At 42.7% G+C, this 24,017-nt stretch overlaps 1 protein-coding gene across 1 annotated transcript in view; it reads right to left on the bottom strand.

The window, feature by feature from the left end:
• The window catches only part of lrp4 (low density lipoprotein receptor-related protein 4), a 105,922-nt gene that overhangs the window by 19,640 nt on the left and 62,265 nt on the right, over nucleotides 1-24,017 (bottom strand). The window contains exons 3-14 of the mRNA XM_030725997.1: nucleotides 17,909-18,025; nucleotides 13,195-13,308; nucleotides 12,979-13,095; nucleotides 12,058-12,186; nucleotides 6,821-6,940; nucleotides 6,537-6,662; nucleotides 5,468-5,593; nucleotides 4,527-4,661; nucleotides 3,335-3,460; nucleotides 2,628-2,858; nucleotides 1,159-1,315; nucleotides 349-566 (exon numbers count right to left, since the gene is read on the bottom strand). Of these exons, the coding sequence (XP_030581857.1) occupies nucleotides 349-566; nucleotides 1,159-1,315; nucleotides 2,628-2,858; nucleotides 3,335-3,460; nucleotides 4,527-4,661; nucleotides 5,468-5,593; nucleotides 6,537-6,662; nucleotides 6,821-6,940; nucleotides 12,058-12,186; nucleotides 12,979-13,095; nucleotides 13,195-13,308; nucleotides 17,909-18,025 (1,716 nt within the window). The remainder of the gene's footprint in view (nucleotides 1-348; nucleotides 567-1,158; nucleotides 1,316-2,627; nucleotides 2,859-3,334; nucleotides 3,461-4,526; nucleotides 4,662-5,467; nucleotides 5,594-6,536; nucleotides 6,663-6,820; nucleotides 6,941-12,057; nucleotides 12,187-12,978; nucleotides 13,096-13,194; nucleotides 13,309-17,908; nucleotides 18,026-24,017) is intronic.

The raw sequence follows: 24,017 nt of genomic DNA, 5'->3' as shown, positions 1-24,017 counted from the left end.
CTGGGCAGTTATGAAAACTGCTGCAGCCTCCTGTAGTCTTAACTGCTGAAATTAGTAATTGAAAAGTCCTCGAATGTAAAACTTTGTCTTCATTAAGCCTGAATAATTCCCAACAGCTAAACACACTCAAAATAAATCACCAGGGCGATAATCTTTGGGGGAGTTTACGGACTTTTTTTAGCCCCACCTTTTAGGCTCCAGCAAACATGTTTGTAACAGTCAAGTATGGAAGAATTAAAGGCTCTTCATTGATTCAACGAGCAGACGCACAAGTTTCATGATGCCCCAATATTAGTCCTTCACAGTGACCTGAGGCTAAAAAAAAAAACAAAGCCGGTGGGCGTTTACCTTGGCTGATGACAGCCTTGCGGTTGCGTCCGTCCAGGTCGGCTCTCTCAATGACATGGTGCTTGGCATCCACCCAGTACATCCGGCGGCCGGCGTAGTCGATGGTCAGGCCGTTGGGCCAGAACAGGTGTGTGTCTGCGATGACCCGACGGTTAGAGCCGTCCATGTTGGCGTACTCGATGCGAGGTGTGTTACCCCAGTCGGTCCAGTAGATCTTACTGAAGAGGAAAATGGGGCAATCATGCTTAGTTTATTAATTTGCAGTTGCAGACTGAAAATGAGCTGATAGTCAGGGTGTTCGCTAAAGACAAGAGCCAAACAGATTGCTGTCAGGATTCTAGACACAACAGATGCCTGACTTAACAAGAAAAGTCTCCTCTGTCCTCAAAATTTATGTCCTCCCCATCATCATTCATCTGTTCTGTCCGGCCTCAGAGGGAGGATACACTTTTTTTTTTTTTTTTTTATATATTTTCAATTATCCCATGCAAATGAGCAACCTATTAAGCTGAATGAGTTTTCTAGCTTTAAATTTCTCTGGGGCTTCATCCAAAACTCTCTCTTGCCACTGCCGCATATGAAAGCTAAGAAGAAAACACACTTAGCTGCTGCCCCTTTCATGAAAGACTTGTTCCACACAGATGCACGCCTGTGGGTACTGCTGTGCTGCCAAACGTTAATCCCTGCTCTGCTGCTACACTACAACTGGGACACATCCAGAGGGGATATGTATATACGAGTGTGTGTACATTTGGAACCATCTGTGGTGAATTATAGATTGCATGTGTGTGCGTGTGTTTGGACTCGTACCCCTCTATGGGGTGCAGTGCAATGGCTCTGGGCTTCTCCATGTTCTGCCAGATCAGAACTTTACGGTGTGTCCCGTCCAGGTTTGCCACCTCGATACGGGATGTCCCAGAGTCTGTCCAGTATAGCTTGTCATGGATCCAGTCTATGGCCAGTCCACCTTTAAAAGTGAAAAAAAAACATTTTGAGTTTGGTCCAAGTATGAGCCACTTATGTAGTTACCTGTGTTATAAAACAACACATGCAATACATATTCTTTGTTTATTTTTCATTTGTTTTGCCTAAATTTCCTTTGTATACTTAGAATTCTTATTTTTGGAGGTGTTCTGCCAATAGAGGAGCCTTCATCTTACTAATAATAGCTAATAAAACTTAATAAACCACCATCACCTATTATAATGTTGTATCTCTTTTGTTAAATCTCAACAAAAAACCCTGTGACTTTTGAGGTTTCTAATGAAGTGGTTCTCAAAGTGGGGTTTGGGGACCTGTGGGGGACTGAAGCCAAGTGGTCTGAAATATATGCTGTAAATCATATTGTAGTGCCACATAATAAAAAGCACACAGAGATGGGGACTATTTAAAAGAGAACTATTAGGCCAATTACTCCTTTCCATGTTTCTTTGATCTAAAACTGACTCACAACTGTGACACACCTCATCTGCCACTCAGTTGCTGTCTAGCTAGCTAGACATTATGGCGTCAGTAGTGTAACTGTCAAATGGCACTGAGCCCAAACAGGTAAATAGGTGAAAGGATTCTGGGGCAATCCTTGGAAATTTGGATCCCAAGTCACCAAAGGTTTGCTCTTACACAGATGTTTTCTAGCCTTTGCAGCCTCACTGCAATCACAGCTAACCTTCGGTGCAGCAAGAAGCACTTCACAGATGTAACAGGAGAAAGAATAAAGCGTAGTCTGTCAGGCAGTGATTATGCTAGGCTAAGCTAAATGACATATGACTCTAAACCCATGCTCAGCACCCAAATTTTATAAAGAGAGCAAACAATAATTATTCACTGCAATACTGAACTGTTGTCACCAAATGGCAACTTTTACTATTTACACTCCATGGTCTTCCTCTCAGTAGTTTAAATATTATATGCAGTATACTGGTCAGTCAGTTAAGTGAAAGGTTTGAGTCAAATTAGGGTGGAGAAAGAGATTAAACAGGAGAGAATGAAACAAGATGTAAGGAAGGAAAAGAAGCTTTAAATGCATAAAAACAAACAAACAAGACTGTGAAGCAGAGAACACAGAAAGAAGCTAAATTCAAAGACGAGGGGAACGCACCAAAGACTCTCAAAGTTTCCACAGTACTGATGTACTGCTAAACTCATTTATGTATAAGGTGATGGATGAAGTGAAGTAGGGCAGAGTATAGTTGGACAGAAAGCAGCAGTAAATTGGAAACATGATAAATGAGCCTGTTGTCCTCCATCTGAACCTGCATCCCATTAGCTGCTGTACCCACCTGGGCTCTCCAGACCCGTGGACACGACCTCCTCTACATTGGAACCGTTGAGGTTAGCTTTCATGATGCGGTCCAGAGTCACGTCTGACCAGAAGACGAGCTCAAGACTATGATGGAAGTCTAAAGCGATGGCATTTTCCAGGTTGTTGAGTAGCAAGGTGTACTCCGAGCGATGTGGCAAAACCTGACGGATATCGATGCGGTTGGCAAACAGCAGCACTGGCTCCGGACCTGAAGGGAGGAAGAAAGAAGGATGTGAATGGAGACGGCGTGAGTTAAAGTCAAAAGGAGAAGCAAAAGGTTAGCAGGTTAAAGTCAGAGAATAGCTACATACAAAAGAGGCACAAAAAAAAATCAGTTAGGACAAAAGGTCACTTTAAATGAGACAAAACATTAATCTCAGTGGACGTAAAGGTCTGGGTCGCAGCAGCTGTCCGACAGACATTTCTGACCTGCATTTAACTCTGGTCTGCAGCAGACTGATGGGCTGCACTCTACCTCTGCTGCATATCTAAATCAAGTCCAGACCCTCTGAATGAGGAGACCTCATTGCAGGTCCAAGACCCCGGAGCAGAGCAGTGGTTATAGTTATATATCCAGTTACCGCTGAAACAAGTACAAACACTATGCGACTGTACTTTTATTGGAAGTCAAACCACGACAACTCTCTGCGGTCACATCGGGGATGAAATCACAGTGATTCGTACCCAGAGCTTTGCAGCTGCGCTTGTCAGGTCGGAGCTCGTAGCCCTGAACGCACCAGCACTGGAACCCCCCCTCTGTGTTGGTACAGCCCTGACTGCAGTAGCCTTCTTCAGCACACTCATCCACATCTGGAACAGACCACAGAGGCAGAAGAAAGGAGGGGAGGGATATATAGATGTCGGAGTCAATCTCACACAGGGTTAATGATGGCACAAAGCACAGAGTGTGTAGAGGTGGCTGGAAGGTGAAAAACTCATTCATGCTTTTGGAATACATGTACACCTTTATGTTTTTCAGCCCTTATCTAAACCAATTTCCTGACACGCCCACACACACACACACGCATGCATGCACGCACGCACACACACACACACATACAGGGTGGGAAGCTGGAAAAATATATCAAATAGATTTTAATGTATCTCCATTATTTCAAAGTTCTGGCAATAAAACATCTGGCTTGTGTCAGAAATACAAGCTTCAGATGCAGACCAAAACCATCATCAATAACTTTCCACTCCAAAGCCAAACTCACTGTGAAATTCCATGGAAAATTTCTTCATACTTTTGGGAAACACCCTGCTAACAAATAGAAACACTGACTGGAATAATGAACTTCAGTGCCTGCTCATATTTAGGAAGCTGAAATTCGGACAAATTGGGCAAAGTTTTAGTTTTTGTATTTTTCCTTAACTCACTCAGGTTTTGTATTCTAGCTTCAGTTTTGGTTAAGTTGCTTTTCTGTTGATTCCCAGACACCTCTAACTTACTTGTTGGCTTGGGAGTCTCTTTGTACAATTGAATCATTTATTCTTGGCTTAACTTGACCAAATTATATTTGTTTAGTCCCTAATATGTAAATGATATTACCAATTTCCAAAAGACCATCTTCAGGCTATGAAAGAAGTGCATGTTGAATCTCTGGGGTGAGGAGTAGCATTGTAGCAAACTGAGAACCATTTTAAATCAATGTCACATGTAGGAAGTCAGTGAAGCTATCAAATGTTTAACACAAAGTAGCAACTGGCCAGGTGTCAAACTGTGCAGAGGTCATGAATATTAACACTCGCCTGCTCACTCACTTTCACTCTGCTGTCTCACACACACACACACACACACACACACACACACACACACACACACACACACACACACACACACACACACACACACACACACACGTGTCAGTGTTACCCTGGCAGGTTTTGCCGTCGTCCATCAGTCGGTATCCAGTGTGACAGGTGCACTGGACCAGTCCTCTCACCATCTGACACTTCTGGGAGCAGCCGCCGTTATTCTGGTTGCAGTTACCCTCGCTGGAGCGTGGCCCTGCGCACGGCACAGAAACATTACAGGAACATAAACACAGCATGCTGGTTCAGTATAAATACAGCCATACACTATAAAAAGTGCCTGACTCATCTGCTGTTGGGCCTTAAAATATTTGAAGCACACAAGCAGCAAGGCGCTTCCCTCCAAGCTAACATAAGGACTACATCTTACCTTGATGAGCCTATAAAATCTTCTAAGATAAGCTTCTAATTAGGACCCCTCTGATACTGTAGAGAGCAACATTACCTCTTCACAGTAAGTGGTTACTTCATATTCGGTGCACTTTAAGGAAACAAAGCTTTAAAATGTAAGAACTACAGCTTATTAGGGCCTGACTTATATATCGGCAGCTTTGGCATTTGCATTATTGGCAATTAAAATTGCAGATAAATCAACATTGATAAAGTAAAGAGGAGATGGGAGAAATATCCATCAAACATGCTATGAGTGCTGGCGTTTGTTTCAGAAGGCACTCTTCCCTGTTGAAACACCACAAACACAGCTGATCTGAACAAAGTCAGGCAGAGTGAACGAGTAGCACGGCTGTTTGTGACAATAAAGTAAGATTATTCTTAAACCACAGTGTCTGAGCAAGGACTTATAAATAACTTCTAACTATAACAAATGGTAATTCTGATTTGTGTGGCTGAAAGAAAAAAAAACAACTTCAGCTGATACACTGGATTTTTGAAAACACCAAATATCAGCATCGGTATCGGCCTTAAAACTCCTGTATCGGTCGGGCTCTGCGGTCACACTGCTGTGCACACACCGATATAATTTGTCAGCATCCTTATACTTACGGCAGTCGCGGTGTGGGTGTTCATCAGTCCCGTCGCCGCAGTCGTTGACCTCATTGCACACCTTTCTCAGGCCGATACAACGCCCATTCCCACACTGGAACTGATCAGGGGCGCACGGAGGACTCTCTGCAAGGAGACGCAACACAGATCTGCTAAGTGAAACACTTTGGATGCTATTTTTATCCACATATTTACCCCCTTAAATATAAATGCATGTGCTATGGTCAGCTCACATGTGTTTAATTCCCCGATTTATTTTAAATCACTCCTTTCTAGTTATTTCAGCTTTAAACTATATGACATTATAAATATAATAGTATGGTGCAAAAAATTTAATTCATATCCAGTGCCCTGAATTTAGAATATCATTCACACAACAGTAAGAACTACTCCAAACACAAACAGCATACACTGCCTCTACACTACATACTTCACACACTGCTAACACGACTGGAGCAACAACTCTTGATCTTCCAGTCTGCCCTTCAAGTACATCAGCAGCGTTTATTAAGAGAGCAAGAGTTTTTTATTTGTTGGATTTTCCCCCTACCACACAGGGCCTACCAACTGAGTCTCTCTTTACTGTTAACAGGGAGATTTCAGCGTCCCCTCCTAACATGTCAGGGCGAACAACAGGGAAATGTACCTGAGACATTATTAAGTGGTGCAATGAGAAAATGCAGAAAGGACACATTATTAAGTGCTCACAGATTTCCTGCAAAGTGAAACTCCTTTACCACCATGCCTGCTTTTATTGGTGAATAAAGTATCCAAAAACAAAATAAAAAGTTTCCATCTTTTTTTTTCCTGCTGCCTGTTCATTGTTATTTTAATCACAGCACACAGGCCTGTTTCTGCGGTTTGTCTTTCCACAGCACAGTGAAGGAACAGCCCAAAAAAGAAAAGGAAAAAAAAATCCAAGCTACTCTTTTTTTTTTTTTGAAATACATTTGTGTTTCCCAACAGAGAAGTTTCTCAGCAGAGGGCTGCTCTGAGCTGTTGTCATGGCTACAATTGAAGCTTGTGCTATATTTAGCCTCTGAAAACAAGATAACAACCACAGTCTTACCAGTTTTCTCACAGCCCTCTTCATCGCTGCGATCCGAGCAGTCATCCTCACCATCGCATCTCCATGACAACCGAACACAGCGTCCAGTTCCACAGCGGAACTGGTCGGCCGTGCACATGGACGTGGCTGCGGGACACACGCGCACACACACACATTTTATTCTTTCATTCTTAGATTAGAAGACTTTAAATATTATACGTGAATACTTATTGTGAATAAGAGAATAAACCTTTTTTATTACAGAGCACTGATTTGTTCATTAATTCTGGACACCAGCTACTCACTGCAGTTCTTCTCGTCGGACTGGTCGTCACAATCGTACTCGCCGTCGCACCGCCAGCCAGCATTGATGCACATCCCACTGCTGCACATGAATTCCACTGATCTGCATGGCTGGTGGGAAGCTAAACACACACACACACACACACACACACACACATATGCATGGCTAATTAGTGCTTTTTAATCTGGGGGTGTAAACTTAGGCCAAAAAAAGGATATTAAAATACACACAAAATACAGGTTAGAGGTCTGACTGTGTTTTTATTTGGATGCAATTTTCTCAGCTTCCTTGCTATAGCGAGCACAAAAGGAAATTCAAGGTTGATGTTATAGAATGATAAGTCTTTGAACACTCCTGTATTCCCTTTTTTCCTCATATATAACAACTGTTAAAATTGAGTCCAGCCATCAAATAATCACCTTACTGAGACACACCTTTATGTGTTAAATTGACTAGAGCCAATCAAAATGTAGGACACTGTCTCAACATGTGGGATGGCGTGGTAAAGACATAAGAAAATGCAGTGCAGTCCCAACATAAAGTGAGACCAAACAGGTCATCTTAGCTATTGGCTGAGTTATTTTTTGTTTACTTGTAAACCACAAATGCTCAGTAGTGCAGCAAGGTGCTGCTTCCTTCCTTTTTTGCGTTCAGCTACAGTTGCGAGTTGTACAAAGACAATGACGGAAAGTCTTTTTTTGTCTGACTAGTGAATGAGGTGCCACGTGGGCATAATGCTGTACGGCTGAGGTTAAGTACAGTAGAACAAACCACCAGTGTGTAGGTCTCCACTCACTGTCAGAGCCCATTGAAGGTAAAGTAGCCCTCATTTTGTTTTTCCACACTTAGTAACGAGGCTGTTTTACAATCATGACTCTACACTATACTGCTAAAAGTATTCACTCACCCATCTAGATCATTGAATTCAGGTATTCAAATCCCTTCCATGGTCACAGGTGTATAAAACCAAGCACCTAGGCATGCAGAATGCTTCTACAAACATTTGTGAGAGAATGAGTCGCTTTCAGGAGCTCAGTGAATACCGTGATAGGATGCCAACTGTGCAGCAAGTCCAGTCGTGATATTTGGACATTTTTAATTATTCCACAGTCAACTGTTAGTGATATTATAACAAAGCTGAAGCGACTGGGAGTGACAGCAACTCAGCCATGAAGTGGTAGGCCACGTAATATCACAGAGTGGGGTCAGCGGATGCTGAGAGGCATAGCGCGCAGAGGTTACCAACTCTCTGCAGAGTCAATCGCTACAGACCTCCAAACTTCATGTGTACTTTAGATTAGCTCACAAACAGTGCACAGAGAGCTTCATGGAATGGGTTTACTTGGCCGAGCAGCTGCCTTCAAGCCTTACATCACCAAGCGCAATGCAAAGCGTCGGATGCATCAGTGTCTGACCTCACAAATGTGCTTCTGGAAGAACGCTCAAAAATTTCCATAAACACTCCTAAACCTTGTGGAAATCCTTTCCAGAAGAGTCAAAGCTGTTATAGCTGCAAAGGGTGAGCCGACATACGGATATAAATTAAGAATGGGATATCACTCAAGTTTACATGCGTGTGAAGGCAAACGAGTGAATACTTTTTGACAATATAGTGCACATCAGGAATCGCAGATTTTTAGACTTCAAGACAATAATCACACATGCTGCTGCTTTTATAAAAGGTGGCTGCTTGTTAATCAGTCGAGCTTTGTGCTGCTGCCAGCGTTTGTTTCCCCTCTCTGCTTGGGTCTGATTCAGGTCGACCACATTTTGATCCAATTACCCTCTGGGCCATTCAGATCAGGTCTCTGTTGGTACCCAGTTTTCAGAAAAGTAAATTATCTGAGTTTCACCATGTCAGATCTCTACTGTGAACCTGCAAAATCGTCACATAGAAGAGTGAGAGTGTGGTCACACGTAGGTCACACAGAATAAACAATTGTTTACTTTGCTATCCTCTCTGAGTGCTCTTCAAGTGCCTAAAAGTCTGAAGAAGAAATGAGCGAAACCCCAAGCAGCGATATTACCTTTGCCACATACAGTAATTAGATCTGTTTATTTAAGCTGTTGTATGATCATTTATAAGCAGAGATCATAAATGTCCCACCTTTAAATCTCCCACATCATCTCTACATGTGATCAGATCAAAGTGAAGCTCAAACTGGCAGCAGATGACGACGGAGGTGGATGAGAAGATTAAAGCTGAATCAGACATAAGCATCTTAAATCCTTCATCCGTGTGTGAGCGCGTGTGTGTTTCTTTGACATGTTTCCTCCTGACAGCACAAGTCGGCTCCCATCGACGCTACGGTGGGTGCGAGTTATGGGAGGAAGTGAGGGAATGCAAGGGAAGACAGTCAAAAAGAGAAAAAGGAAAAAAAAGACGCTGTCGAGCTTCTAAGCATCGCTGTGCAGGCCTATCAGCTGGGCAAGAGATGATCAAAACAGCAGGTGGCTTTCCCACAAGAGAGAAGCAGAGAGAGACTTATTGGCCAAGAGAATCAGCGTGGGACACCGACTAACACACCGACTAACACACCGACACTCACACACCCAAATGATTCATCCCCCTTTTCTTGTCTCTCTCTTTTTCTCTCTCTCACAGAAAAAAACAGCAAGTAAGCTCTTTCATCTGCTCAGCCACGCAGCCCAAAGTGGCAACAGTTGTAACGAGGCTTGCAAGCGTGAGCGCTTTTGGGCGTGTGTGTGTGAATTCACATATGAGAGAGAGAGAGAGAGAGAGAGAGAGAGGGAGGACTCTAACAAAGCCCCCTTCATGTGTCTGGAGAGTCCATGCCAAGGAATGCTGTCTGAGGATGGGCTGTCTTATGCCTCTCAGGAATCCTGTGTGTGTGTGTGTGTGTGTGTGTGTGTGTGTGTGTGTGTGTGTGTGTGTGTTTGTATACAAACACACACACACACACACACACACACACACACACACACACACACACACACACACACACACACACACACACACACAGTATGAAAGAGAATTTAGTAGGACTTTAAATACTAATAGGAAAAAGAACGCTCTCACTGAACAAATGCAAGTGAGAAATAGAAAAATATGAAAGAATAACAGGCTGTGAGAGTGAAGGACAGCAGCAGGGGACACGCAGCCATCAGTAAGGACCTGAAAGCGTGTGCATCTATTCAGCTATACTTTAATTTGGATGTGTTATGTGCTTCTGTATTTTCAACACAGTTATTTCAAGTATTTCTTAAGGTCTTTCTGCTGCCCCTTTTGTGCTTTTTTTCCAAATACGCTTTGATGCCAGCTCAACTTTCAAAAAAAAGTTCAACACTTCAAAAGTGAGGCCGCAATTAAAAAACCTGGACGTGGGAGGAGATGAGAGGGAAAAACAGAGAGCAGCTCAGTTGAATAATTTGACCTTACAGATGATCAAACGATGTTACAAAACTTTGAAGCTGTGCTTACTGCGCTGCAGATAAACACATCAAAGTGGGGGAAACCACTGCGTTCGAGCGTGTGTGTGTGTGTGTGTGTGTGTGTGTGTGTGTGTGTCTCTGAATGAGATGGATGCGGTGGGCAGTTAAAAGATGATGAGTAAATGAACGTGAGAAATCAGAGACAAGGGAACAGGGAGGGAGAAGCTGAGAGATTAGTCAGCAGCAGGCAGCGTCCCTGGAGCGAGGAGAACGAAACATGATAGTCTGCGTCAGGACGGTGGCTTCACTTCACTGTGTGTGTGTGTGTGTGTGTGTGTGTGTGTGTGTGTGTGTGATGACAGCACAGATCTAACGGAGTACTTTCCAGTTATGACACAGGCTGTCAGGCAGCAGCTGTTCCTGAGCTCAACCTGCCATCAACAGAACGTCGGGACGTGAAACACTAAATGTTAATAAATAAATAAAACGATTTACTTTTCAAGATTACTGACAGACAGTGAATCAGCAATGATTTTAACAACTGATTTCTCGTTTAATTAGTGATCAAGCAAAAGTGGCAAACCGTCACCCTTTTTTATTTAGGCAATTTATTTTTTAACCCATCTAACAAGCCAATATCCACTGACTATGATGGTAAAATTCCCACCTTTAAAATGTTTTGGTATCTACAGCTAAATTTCCTCTTCAGAACAACTCTACAGGCGAAAAATTATTTGTAACTCACCTGTTTAAATTTCATCATGGCTTAATGTTGTGTTTTATCAGGTATTTGGCTGCTCTGAGGAACAGGTGTGGGTAGAGAGAGAGCTGCTAGCGGTGTGTAAGGTGTCACACTGGCCAGTCTGAGTCATATATCTGGACCTTTTTGACAAACAGCCCAGGTCAAAACAATCTGTTATTACTTCACCGGCAGAAATCTGTGTATGATACTGATGTAGCCACAGATTGGATGAATGCTGTCAACCAAACAGGGCTGGCTACAGAAACAAAACAAAGCAAATATGGTGCCGGACATCCTGCTGTCTTTTATAGAGAATCTACTGTGATACCATTTTCTGTTTCATATCACTGTAAACTTAAAATCTTTGGACTTTTGAACAGCCAACCAATCATTTTCTGACCTATTACAGGTGAAGCAATAATGATCCTCAACAGATCAGCTCATCAACAAAATCACCAGTAGCTGAAGCAATATCCCTTAGATACTGCATCTCTTTCACAGAGATTTTGCTGTGGCGTGATTTACGTGCCAGTGCTCAGTATCTGAGCCCACTTTGGAACAGACTCGGTTGGTGTAACCACTAAAAATGATTAATGTTGAACTTCCTGTTCAGATGAGCCTTTAATGTACTTTTAAACTCCAGCTGAACTAGTGCAGGAAGCTGTAAGACATGAAGCGGAGTTGCAGCAAGAGGAAAAGCAGAGAATAAAAGAGGGAGAGGGAAGAGAAGCGGGAGAGAAAAAAAAAAAAAAACTTAACTCTCATCTAATGTAACAGAGCTAATCTCCCAAAGGAGCTTTGTCTTCATCCACCATGCACAACACTGTCTGGTGAAAGCCAGGATCACTGGCAGTGATCCTAAGGAATATGTGTATTTATGTGTGCCTGTGTGTAATCAGATGACAGCAGCTCTTTATGCCAGCAGGAGAGGCTGGATTGGTCTGGATCAGTCACTTAGCTTTACACCGAGTGTGTTTTCTGTCAAATCTTTACTTCTGCCTTAGATTAGTACACTTTTTTTTTTTCTCTCTCTGGAGGTTTGAGGCTAAACTCTGATGTTTACAATGCTGCAGGTGTGTCTGTCTATCCCACAGTGAACTCACAGCAGTCCGATTCATCCGACCAGTCTCCGCAGTCATCGTCGCCGTCGCAGTGGTAGATGTCCAGGATACAGCGGCCATATGCGCACTGGAACTCCTCCACGCTGCAGGTGGCTGTCATCACATCTGAAGCTGCACAGACACGCAGACATGTTAAACAGATGCTGGAAAAGATGGTGCAGCAGTTGGCCGTCTGAGGCTCTTTGAAGTTCGGATGCTACTTTGCTGAGTCTGTCAGAAACTATACGTGAAACGATGCAGAAGCTCAGTTCTAGTTTCAGACAGTGAACACATTTACATGGTCTGTAGTAAACTGGTTAATGTGAGATCTCAGTTTACATGCAGCACACCGGCAAGCAAATTTTCCCCTTTGTCGAGGCCATAATTTTGACTTTAGACGCTGCAGTTTATGATCACACTCACTCGACAGACTCTCGTGTGGAACCAGTTTGCTGTGAATTTTAGAAGTAGCCCACGTGCTCATTTGTTCTCATTCACATCAGTTGTTTAATTCATTCCTTCATCTGTTCATTTACTCTAGTGTTGGATACAGTAACAATGATTAATTGCTTCTAACCTATTTCATTTAGCCTGTGTATAGCCTTCATGGACCACCATGTTCAAAATCTTGTTGAGTTTATTGTGTCTGGGTTTTCGTTTGCTTTTGTATACATAAACACTATCCTACAGCGTTAATGTTATTTTTTGATCAGAGGCAGCACATGTAGTTATGTGAAAGACTGTGAGCCCTGTGATCAAAATACTCTAACAGTAAAAACATATTTCACTGCATGTGCTCCATGAGCAGCCAGGATGACCTACAAAAATAAAGCTGGTCTCTCAGTGCGGCTATAAATCAAAGTGTGAGTGAAACTTTACCGTTTAGATTTTAAAAAGCTTGCACATGCTTTCTGTGTAACTTACGGCAGTTTTCCTCATCTGATCCATCCTTACAGTCCGTGTCTCCGTCACAATACCAGTGCTCAGCGATGCAACTCCCATCCGTGCAGCGGAACTCCTTGTCTGAGCATTTACGCATGTCTGGCATAGAAAAACACGTGATTCATATTAAAAGACAGTTTGAGTGTATATGGCCTTGCACGCTAGGGCTTAGGTGAGTGTCTCCTTGTGTGTACCCACCACACTGTTCGTCACTATTGTCCCCGCAGTCGTTGTCGCCGTCGCAGTGCCAGAGGCTGCGAATACAGTAGCCGTTTTGGCAATGAAACTCGTCCTCCTCACACTCCCTGGGAGCTATAGAGACAAAAAAAAGAGGTTTCAGAGCACCGTGTGATACAGATGGACTAAAAAAGAAGGCACAGATACTAAAAAGACTGTGATAAGTAACTCTAAAACTGCCCTTAAACCTGGATAACTGCAGTTCTTTATGTCCTAATGTGAGCGAGAAGGTTAAAGTGGCTGCTTTCAATGTGACAATTATAATAACTTTCTGTCCTAAACACCTTTTCTAACACCTCACAAAAACCATAAAATTAAACTTAAAAAAAAACGTGGAAAATAGCTCTACTTGAATGAATGGTGGTTAAAGTGGATGGTCATACTGACAACTTTCATGGAAGAAAACAGAATAATGTTCGAGGTACAATCCTTAAAAGCCTTAAAATGATCAATGCACTTCAACATACAGTACTGGACTAACAAAAAGCTGCTTTCTTATTGGTCAGAAAGCATTTAGAGAAGCTGTAAAGCTGCACCTGGAGTGTGCCGTCTTTTTGGTCTTGAAATCCATGACTGGAGACAAAAAAGAATCCAGCGTAGACCTGCCAAAAGCTGCAGACCATCCTAGAAATTTGTGCTTCAGGTTTGGTAAAATTCTAGTATTTTATTAGTCTGGTACTTAGTGCTAATTAACAGGTATTAACAGGTATCTTGTTGGCATTGCAACCGCACAGTTTACTGATTTTGCCGACTTTTATCTGAGTTAGACATATTCAAGGGTATCATGGTTGTGGACAATAAAGCCTGCTAAAAAAAAAAACGTGTCAGGGATCAACACCTTTGTCTCCCATGTTTCAGCACATACAGAGGTCCATACGTTTCTGCTGTAAAGTTGTTTTAATGCAATATTATGAATAAAAATGATTTTTATAACAGCTTGAACTTTGGAGAGATTTCTTTTCCCAAGCATCCTTTTTATTCTGAAGTAACCTTTAAAAAAAAAATAAAAAATTTCTACCGATACATTTTATATCTTGTGCTGCCATTTCCTATTTTTATATTGTGTGTGTGTGTGTGTGTGTGTGTGTGTGTGCGCGTGTATTTTTTCTTGCACTGTTACTCAAGAGCTCTGCACATTCCTATGCGCCCAAACATTGCGTGCGAGTACAAATGGCAGTGACTCTTAAACAGCATGTTTTATGTGTTAATTACACATACTGCTGCTGTACATTAGCAAGCGTTTCATTAGGCAGTTAAGCTTGAAACTGGAGATAAAAGGAACATTAGTCATTCATACAAACAGTTGATGCAACAAAGAGACAAAAGTCACTCCCTCTTACAAGAGTGCAGCACTGTGACAGCGTTTTACTTTCATACCCTTTCATTTACCAAAACAACTGCTTCACCTTGCTTCTTTAATCACACTTCCAAAGCACCGCCATCTACCGTTACCAGTGCAGTCGATGGCAATGCTCAGCCTTGAGCACGGCTGGAGCCGAGTAAACAAGTTTGTCAAAGAAAACCAGCGATGGATGGCCCCTGGCAGGAGATAATCTATAATTTATCACTGCCGTGTGTGTGAGTGTTAGACAGATGAGACAAAGTGAGAGAGATAAGAAGAGACAAAAACCGAAAGATGCCCACAGAAGAGACGACCAGACAAAGGAAGAGGATAACGCTCTTCTTTATTCGACTGAAAGCTCTCATCTTTGCTCAAGAGTATTACAACATCACAGCAATGCACCTGAGAAACGCACACTTCACTTCTCAGATCAGTGACGTGACATGAGAACCCAGAGCCACTGCATGCACATAGCCTGGATACAAGTCAATGTCAGTGTCAAAGATCAATGTCAAAGATCCAATAAGGAAATATCTTTCCAATATGTGTTTCACACAAAAGCACAACATAAAGACAGTTTTTGATAAGGATTCCCTACATTCAGGAATTATTACACTTTTTTTCATCTCTGCATTCTACTGAAGTAGGTCTGCATGATTAACAGTTCAAAGTAATCCTTATTTATTTTCATAATGGGACTTGCCGCAGTTCATCCAATTTCTAAAACAAGACATTTTAGCTCCCTTCTCACCCCCTTTAACCCTAGAACAGTAACATGCAGATCGATAACACTATCACAATAATTTGTGAAAAATCACCTGATGTTAGTGTTCTAGGGTTAAGCCAGTTCTCCACTGATTGGCTGCCCTTCGCAAACAGATTGACATGACAGATGGGTGGAGCTTCTATGCTCAGAGCTAAAGGCAGCGTGCCTTAGATGACCATCTACGCTCAGTGAGATCATATAGAGCCAAGCGCAGGGAAAAAAAAACTATAAAGACTAATCACTGATAGCAGTTTGAAGCATGAGTTGCTGGCTTACAGAGATTACTTGTACATAATCAGTATTTGATTATGTACAAGTAATCAAATACTGATCCATGTTTAACATGAACATCCACCAATGTAATAGCACATAAATGACAGACTTATAGCAAGGCTGTGTATTGAACAGAACTGGTAATTAACCTTTCTTCAGCCAGGTCGCCCTCCCCCTTTCAACAATGTCTTTGGGTGGATCCCAATGAAAATTTAATTTTACCTACACCACTGACAATCACTCTCGTTCTGTTCTTTAGGTTGCAAGAAAATAATTGATTTGCTCCCTATTCTCTGCCTCTCCCATCCCATAGGTGGGGTAAACAGAGGGAGGTCAGAGGTCAACAAGCCCTCAAGAAACTCATCATTCACACAGCAGCCATAAGTCAAAGGTCAAAGAGCACAGGGAGCCAATACCAGGCTCTCTACATGTGCGTGTGCTGAAGAAGGTGTCGAAATGTATTTTTCCCCCATTGAAATGTCTTTTAAACTTCAAGATTTCAAACAATCTCATTTTCAACAGACACACACACACACACACACACACACACAGACGCGCACGCACGCACACACACACACACACACACCTCTGCACTGGGGCACACCTCACTCTCTCTGTTTGTCTGAAATCTTGACAGCTACTTCGGTTCCAGCCGAGCGTGGAGGATTGTCTCCCCAGCTCTAAATAATGAAATGAAACCACCTCTTTGTGGGGCGAAACATATACTGCCCAGCACATATTGGCAAGAGAAAGCCAGACCAGGTGGGGGAAAAAAAATAGAGAGAAAGAAAGAAGCATGAAATAGTAAGTATGGGAAACAGAAGGGAGGGAAATTTACTGGGCATGAAGATAAAAAATTCATAGCACCCTCACAGCAGACAGACCCCCCCCCCCCCATCAGTAAGTGAGTCAGTGTCTGGCTGCTCACACTATGTGGGTCAACACAGGAGGAGGAGAAATCACCAGGTGATAGAAAAATCATTCACAAGCTATCCTCTACCTGCTGCACACATATCCACTACTTGAATTTTTTTTAGAGAAAGCAGACAAAGTGAGTGGAGTATCACAGCATGCTGCCGCTACTTCTGTGTTTACCTCCAAGATTTATTGGCTAGAGTGACCAAATCCTTCACAACACTTAATGCTATAATCAGCATGTTAGCTCTAGCAGTTTAATGCTAGTGCTTTGGTGGGCAATTACATACGCACGCATCCATCCATCCATCCATCCATCCATCCATCCATCCATCCATCCATCCATCCATCCATCCAGTTAGTTCTGGGCATTGTTGCCTTAATGTTAACCTTTATTGGAAGCAAACTAAATCAATAAAGCCAAGCAACACAACAGACAAGTATTGATAATAAATTGTATAACATGGGAGACGTGGGTTGAAAATCTCTCGCAGATTTAAAAGTGAGTTACTTGAAGAACACTGCCTGACTGCCATTTGTCATGTCCATCAGGGACATGTCACACTCCTAACTATTCCAGTCGTCTGCGCAGAGTGTTAAAGTTGATTGAACTGAATCACCAAACTTAATTCTGATGCTGTGATAGAATGTCTGGCCTGCAGCATGCATCCACTCCGATCAGGTTGCACACATGGAGCCTTCTGAGTGGCCGTGGGTAAATATAGAGACTAAATGTGGATGCAGAATCTGACCACTAGCCACACCTTAAAAAAAGGGGGGAACAACAAAAACGCTGTGCTGGAAAGCACAGGATGAAGGTGAATCACTCAGAACAACTTAGTATTGATTTGCATCGACCCTTCACTTTAAGGACAACTGGACCCAACCCCCCGTCGGCAAAAGGCCCCCAACAGCAAAGCAGAGGCAATGGAGACCCTCGACTGTCGAGGTCACAGCTTCAGGTTTTTCCTTTTGGTTTGCCAGTGTTTGTCACAATCCTGCAGGGCAGGGAGCTGAGGGATATTTTAGGTTGGACACACTGCTTAGAACACGGATAGCTCCTCAAAACAACAGAGGAGCGAAATAAAGTCAAGTCAAAGGTCAAAGAATGTTTTGTGTTGTGACCGTGGGAGAGCTGACCTCTCGCCGCACTGTTTTCGTGTGCACGTGCGAGTGTCTGTGCGTTTGTGAGTGTAACAGTCAGGCAACTCTTTCAGACTCTAAACAAACACCTCATTGCACATGGCTGCCTCAAACATCTGTCCACTTTAATAACTCATCCCCTTGAGTCTGACAGAGCAGGTCGAGTGTGTGCTTGTGTGTGTCTGTCAACGTGCTTGCGACTGTTTGTGTTTTCAAGAGAGACGAAGTGTACTTACGGCAGTCTTGTTCGTCGGAGTCATCCTCGCAGTCGTTGTCTCCGTCACATACCCAGGAGCGGCGGATACATTTGCCGTTGTCACAGTGGAAGTCCAGCGGCGAGCAGGTGGGGAGCACTGCAAGCGAAAAAGGCCAGACAACAAGTCTGTCAGCAAGAGAAAACAAACAAACTGCACAGCTGAGAGGCGAGGACCACAAAAGAAAAAACGCAAACAAGAGGGTTGGGACGTGTTAACATCCGTATGACAACATTATAACTACTTTCATAATACCTACTAAATTGCAGGCCAAAACACATTCTTGGCATGATCACAGCGACAACAGAGGGACACGTAAACAAGCTTCAGCTGTCACAAGTCATCTTTGAACTTCTTGTTGGAATACCAAGCATTTCATATGGCAACTTCTATCCAAGAAGCAACCTCTATGGCTAAAAAAAATGAAGCCAACATGCTTCCAGCCTGGCATGCCCAGCCTGGTGCTTTCTTTTTTTTTTAAAAAGCTCATCCATCTAGATACTGTTAGGGCTGAATGTTAGGGTCTGTGCCACTCTGACTGGTAAGTGTGTTAGCAGATAGCTGTACCTAAACTGGACCGCTTCACTGTGCTTGTGCTGTTGGTGCCTACTGGAGCAGTTTAATGGCATTATCTGACAAATAACATGGCCTGCTATGTGGTTAAAAAAAAAAAAATTCAAGTTTATACTTCAGTTTTGGTGAGTGAAATTCTAGTATTTGTTTATAATGTTCCTTAGCACTAATTAGTAGATATGTGTGTATGTCAATGTATAACAGTTTACGAATCCAGCTCGCTAACCAAGCTTGCTAGTTAGCTGGTAACTTCTGGCTCAAAGACACCAGTGTGGCAGCAGCCAAAAGCACTAATGCTGAGGCTTCAAAATGCAGGGTGAAGCCACTGTCATGTTGATAAGGGCATCTTTTCATGCTGCAGTCCTATTAGTTGATGAGTAATAGTAGGATTGTGCTCTCACTGTGTGACACAGCACCGCAGTTTTGGAGCCACGGCCAAAAATATAGCCACCATTCCTTTGTGATGCTCATATTTCATCTGGATCAGCATAGGACAGTGTACAGCTTTAGACAAGACAACCATATTATATATATATATATATATATATATATATGGAAAGCTGCAAGAGGCATTTTTTTAAAACCATTTCTGACATTATCTAGAGCGCGCTACAAAAGAGTCAAACACTCATGTGCACATTTTCCCATTAAAAAAAATGAATCACAGCCTGGAGATTGTCTGCATATCTGAATTCACCAATCTACAACCAGAATACAGTCATCACTCTTGAGAGGCCGCTAGCTCCCTAAAGGTCAGAGTTTGACAAACAGTCTAAATCAAAAGGGTTTATTCTCTGTCAGGTTTAAGTTCACCTGGACCCAGGCATCATCCTCTTTTTTACCTTAAGAGAAGTACTGAGCTCAGCTCAGCGCATTCCTCCTTAACTTCATATCCGCTCTAAGTGCAGCGACTTGCTATCTAAGCAGAGCCCGAATGACTGGCCCTTTGTCATCTGCAGACAGAGCTAATTTAATTACAGGCCAGAGAGGGATGGAAGGAGGCGGGAGAGAAAAGAAAGGGAAAAGAGGGAGCAGCAGCTCCTTACTGTGGACTCTCACCCGCCTGTCAATAGCAGATATGAAATATTGACCAAGCAATGCAGACTTTATGAAAAATGTATGACGTCACGCAGTGAGTTAACCAGCCAGGCATAAAGGCAGACAAGCCAGGGCTTGGTGAGTGAATTAAGTGTGTGTGTGTGTGTGTGTGTGTGTGTGTGTGTGTGTGTGTGTGTGTGTGTGTGTATGTGTGTGTGTGTGTGTGTGTGTGTGTGTGTGTTTTCTGGGGTGTGGCTTTGGTCTCCAGGGGGAGTAAAGCCCTACTGACCCACATACCCCTGCATGGATATTGCATTATTCAGAGAGAAATGTAAGCAAAGAGAACCTGTCTCTGTCTTTGTCTCCCTCAGATTATCTTCACCTTCTGAAGAACTCCGTCTAAATCACACAGTCACACTGGAGGCTTGGCTCAGTGTGCGTACATAATGCATTTCAGCAAGCCACGTTCCCAAGAATACCAAGATATGTATTCATTCATTCAATGTAATATGTATTTTTCCCTCCATTCAGCCACTGGATTCATTCGGTGCAACGTGAAAATCACCTCACAGAGACATCAGACGAGCTTGATACATGACACATTTATGAGCCTCTTTCATAAAGACACTCCTTTCAGTTAATCTGACAGCATCTGAACAGATCAGCTTCATGTCTGAATGCTCACACCGATCACTTTCTGTAAAAGGAGAGACAGCAAGCTCACTAAGTTGGATCTAGTTTTTTTTGCCATCAAAATTATGCAACTTGCACAAGATCACAACTACTTATGCGTCTTAACTGCATGAATTGCTTGAAACACTAAAACACATGATAGTTTTTGAGAACACCCAAAACAAGAATAAAACTTTTGCACAGTACTGTATGAATTAATTAATTATGCGTTAACAAAAACAAGAAATGATTTTTGAAGACTTCTATGGGGCAGCTGCAAGGAGTGATGGGTAAATTGAGTGAAAAATGACAACAACAGGTGAAGCAGTGCAGTTTAGAATACATTTGGACGGCATTTTAAAGAAGAATCTGAATCAGATTCTTGCCTGCACTGTACTGCAGCAGCTCCTTCTCAATTCATAAGATTCCCCTTTAAAAGAAAAAGCTCAGCCTAGATAAATTCATTAATTCCCAAATAAGCAGAAACTCAACACTGGCACAGATTTATTTGATCTTCTGATGTCCTGAAAGCCTGTCAGAAGACTGGTGACAGCTGTAAAAACCTTTGGCGTGGTTGCGCCGCATTCTTGTGCGTTCTCTGAGCAGGCGTCCACAGATTTATGGCCTCGAACAAGAAAAGGAGAAAAATGCCGCTTTGCAAACATTTCAATAAATAATTCAGCTTATCTGAAGAGGAAGAGATTGTGGTGTTAACACGCACGCACAAACACACACGCAGACATAAGCAAACCATCGCTGCACAGCTAAATAAACACACAACTGGCTACAGTACGGGACTGTTTAGGCACGCAAATGGGGAGATATATAAAAGTTATGCAAATAAATAGTTCAGAGTGATAGAGACAGAGAGATCGGCGGGGATGTGGGTGTGGCCTGCTCCTGGTATCAGGTGGATCAGCGGGGAGTTTGCCAGGTAGGTGCTTTGATCACTCTTATCACACGGATTCGGCTCGGCGCTGCTCTTCCCTCTACCACAGCATTCCTCAGAGGCTGACACACACACACACACACGCACACATTTATCAACACTCACAAGACCCTCCGTCCACTGTGTCATTTTGTGCATTCCAGTAATCATTTTATGATGAACTCAACTAATATGAACTCCACCTGCCTCCCTCCTACATTTCCCAGGACAGCACAGGTATTATTAATAGCTTTAATGATGTACATGCCCTCCCAGTCCCACAATAAAGTAAGAGCACTCAGAGAATGATGCCTTATTAGCAAAACCGCATTTAAAGGTAGTGTTTGGTTTTACAAGCTACTCAAAACAGGTGCACAACACAGTGTGTTGTGGTCGCTTCTTTTGTTCCTGCGGTGTTGCCATTAATCACACAACCGCATCATCCGCATCCTCGTGAGCATCTTCACACAACACTTGTAGCCGATATTCATTCATGTGCCTTTTCTTTTGAAATACTTGTTTGACCAGTTCATTCACCTCCCAGACTCACACTTTGAAGTGTTCCAACAGCACAAAAATGTTTGTCTCAGTCGTGCTTCAAAGTCTTTCCAAAATATCGCTCCTGAACATTTTCCATTTATTCTCTAGAGCGCTGCTGGCTTCACATTCACATTACAGAACATGTGCGCGCACACACACACACCCTGACCTTCACCGATGAGCTTTTCTCATCCAAGCTAAAGAATTCCCACTTGCATACCATGGGTTATTCCCACACACACACACACACACACACCTGCGAATCCCATCATCACCAGCAGCCTCACTCCCTTCCCCAGTTATTCTCTGATACACACAGTGAAGAAGCCTGACAGTAACTGTACAGGTTGACCTCTTTAACTACATTGAAGGTTTACCTGCATTAAGTATCACAGCACCTCCGCTGTGAGGAAAGAATGAGGTTCACTTTTAAAGCTTTTTGTTTCCATGAATAAAAGCCATCTTCTATTTTCTGTATGTTTTGTAGCCAAACAGATATTGTTTGGTTATGCTGCTTTTTACTCTGGCAAACAAACACGTGTATGCATGAAGTCATCTCCTTATGTCAAACCTAGAGCCGAAATTAAAAAAAAAAAAAAAAAAGTAAACACGGGTCTCTACTGTGAGTGAATGCTTCCTGTTGAGAGAACAGTAACACGGAGATGGATGACCTGTTTTGAGATGAGAGAGAGAAAAAAAAATCATCAAAGGTGAAATATCCTTGTTAGATGTGCAGGCACATCAGTCCCTGCTGTGAGATTTCTGCCTCCGGCCCCAGTCTAATGGGAGAATGGAATATTTGTGGAAAGTCTGATTTCTGAACTGAGTTTCTAAAAAAAGTGATTATCTTTTTAAGGTTTGTTTTTTTCTTTCCTTTCCAATACAACATTCAGCACTGTGAGCCCTGCAGAGGTTTAATGACCTTCATTGCTAAAAGGGTGAAGGCTAAAATCTCAGAAACAGACATTCAAAATACAGCCAAAGCTATTTGCACAGCTAGATATTCACAGAGATAACAAGAAAATGTAACCGTTTTCACACATGCTCTGAAGCCCTAAACTTTTCCAGCAGACATTCGCCAACAGTGCAGAGTGTGAGGGTGCCACACCGCATTTGGTCTTACAGGGTTTTTGTGATTCGTTTTGCTTTGTCTTTATGTCCCTTTCTGTCTCCGTCTGCACTGCTACATACTGTGTGAATTTTTATGATCTAACAGAATCTGTATACTGTTCTAAAATATCATGAATTACAAGTGAAAACAATGAGCTCTGTCAACTGTGCACGCTTACTGACTGCAGTAAAAATGTGCACATCTGACTTACAAAGTGCATGTGTGTCTTTGTGCGTGTGCGTCTTTAGGAAGATGTATGTGGCCGTCTTTAAATGGCCTTGAGTTAATGGCCTCCCCCTCACTGTAGAGTAGCTGAATCAAGTGCCTCTAATGGGACCAATATATCTGCCTAAGCGCCGCTTATCACACCAGCACGACGGATGGGAGGATGAACACATGAGAGAGAGAGAGAGAGAGCGACTGAAAAACAGATGTGTACCCCAGAGAGCAAAACAGATTTCTTCAAGTCGAACATGAAGTGAGAGCCAGACCTAAAAAGTGTGAGGATGTCATGAATACACAGAGGTAAGACTGGTGAAGACTGATGACAGTCCTTAAACTGTTATATACTCACTTCAGAGGATGAGCCGCTGGGATGTCCTGCCGTGGTGTTCCCATGTCTGTACACCGCTTCTATTGGCTACTGTACAGCAACTAGCTGCTAAACCCGTGTTCCAATCAAAGGGCCGAGAAGCGATTCTGTCCATCTGGAAAATGCTTTTCCTAATGTGAAATGACACGCGAGTCCAGATGTTCCCGTTTCCACCACCACGTAAACGCAGCATGTAGTTGTGGATCCGTGTGGAGCTGACAGTATGGAAGAGTCCCAACACTCCACACGTGTTTACTTGTCAAGTCGCATGTGTTCAAATTGCTTGGCTTTTGTGTGTAGATTGGGACACACAAAACACGCTTGTGAGAACTGAAATTTCTGTACACATCAGTAAATCTTACTTTTTCCCTTTGTGAATTGTGTAATGTGCATTGTTTTCTGCTTGGGAGCTCATTTTTTTTCTCCCTACATTTGTGACACAGCAGCAAAAGTAACGGAATCTGTGTTTCTCTGTTAGCGTCCCCATTACCTCATATCTTTCATTTTGTTTCTGCAGGCTATACGATGACGACGATGATGATGATTAAAAAAAATACGTTCAGCCTTTTCACTGCTTAAATGGGACAGACTCAATTTAAGTTTGTTATAAAACAAATCCCTTAATGAAGACCTGAAT

Source organism: Archocentrus centrarchus, unplaced genomic scaffold (genome assembly GCF_007364275.1).
Source record: "Archocentrus centrarchus isolate MPI-CPG fArcCen1 unplaced genomic scaffold, fArcCen1 scaffold_90_ctg1, whole genome shotgun sequence".
NCBI lineage: Eukaryota > Metazoa > Chordata > Actinopteri > Cichliformes > Cichlidae > Archocentrus > Archocentrus centrarchus.
Note: the sequence above shows the minus strand (reverse complement) of the source record. Positions and strands in the feature narration are given on the sequence as shown.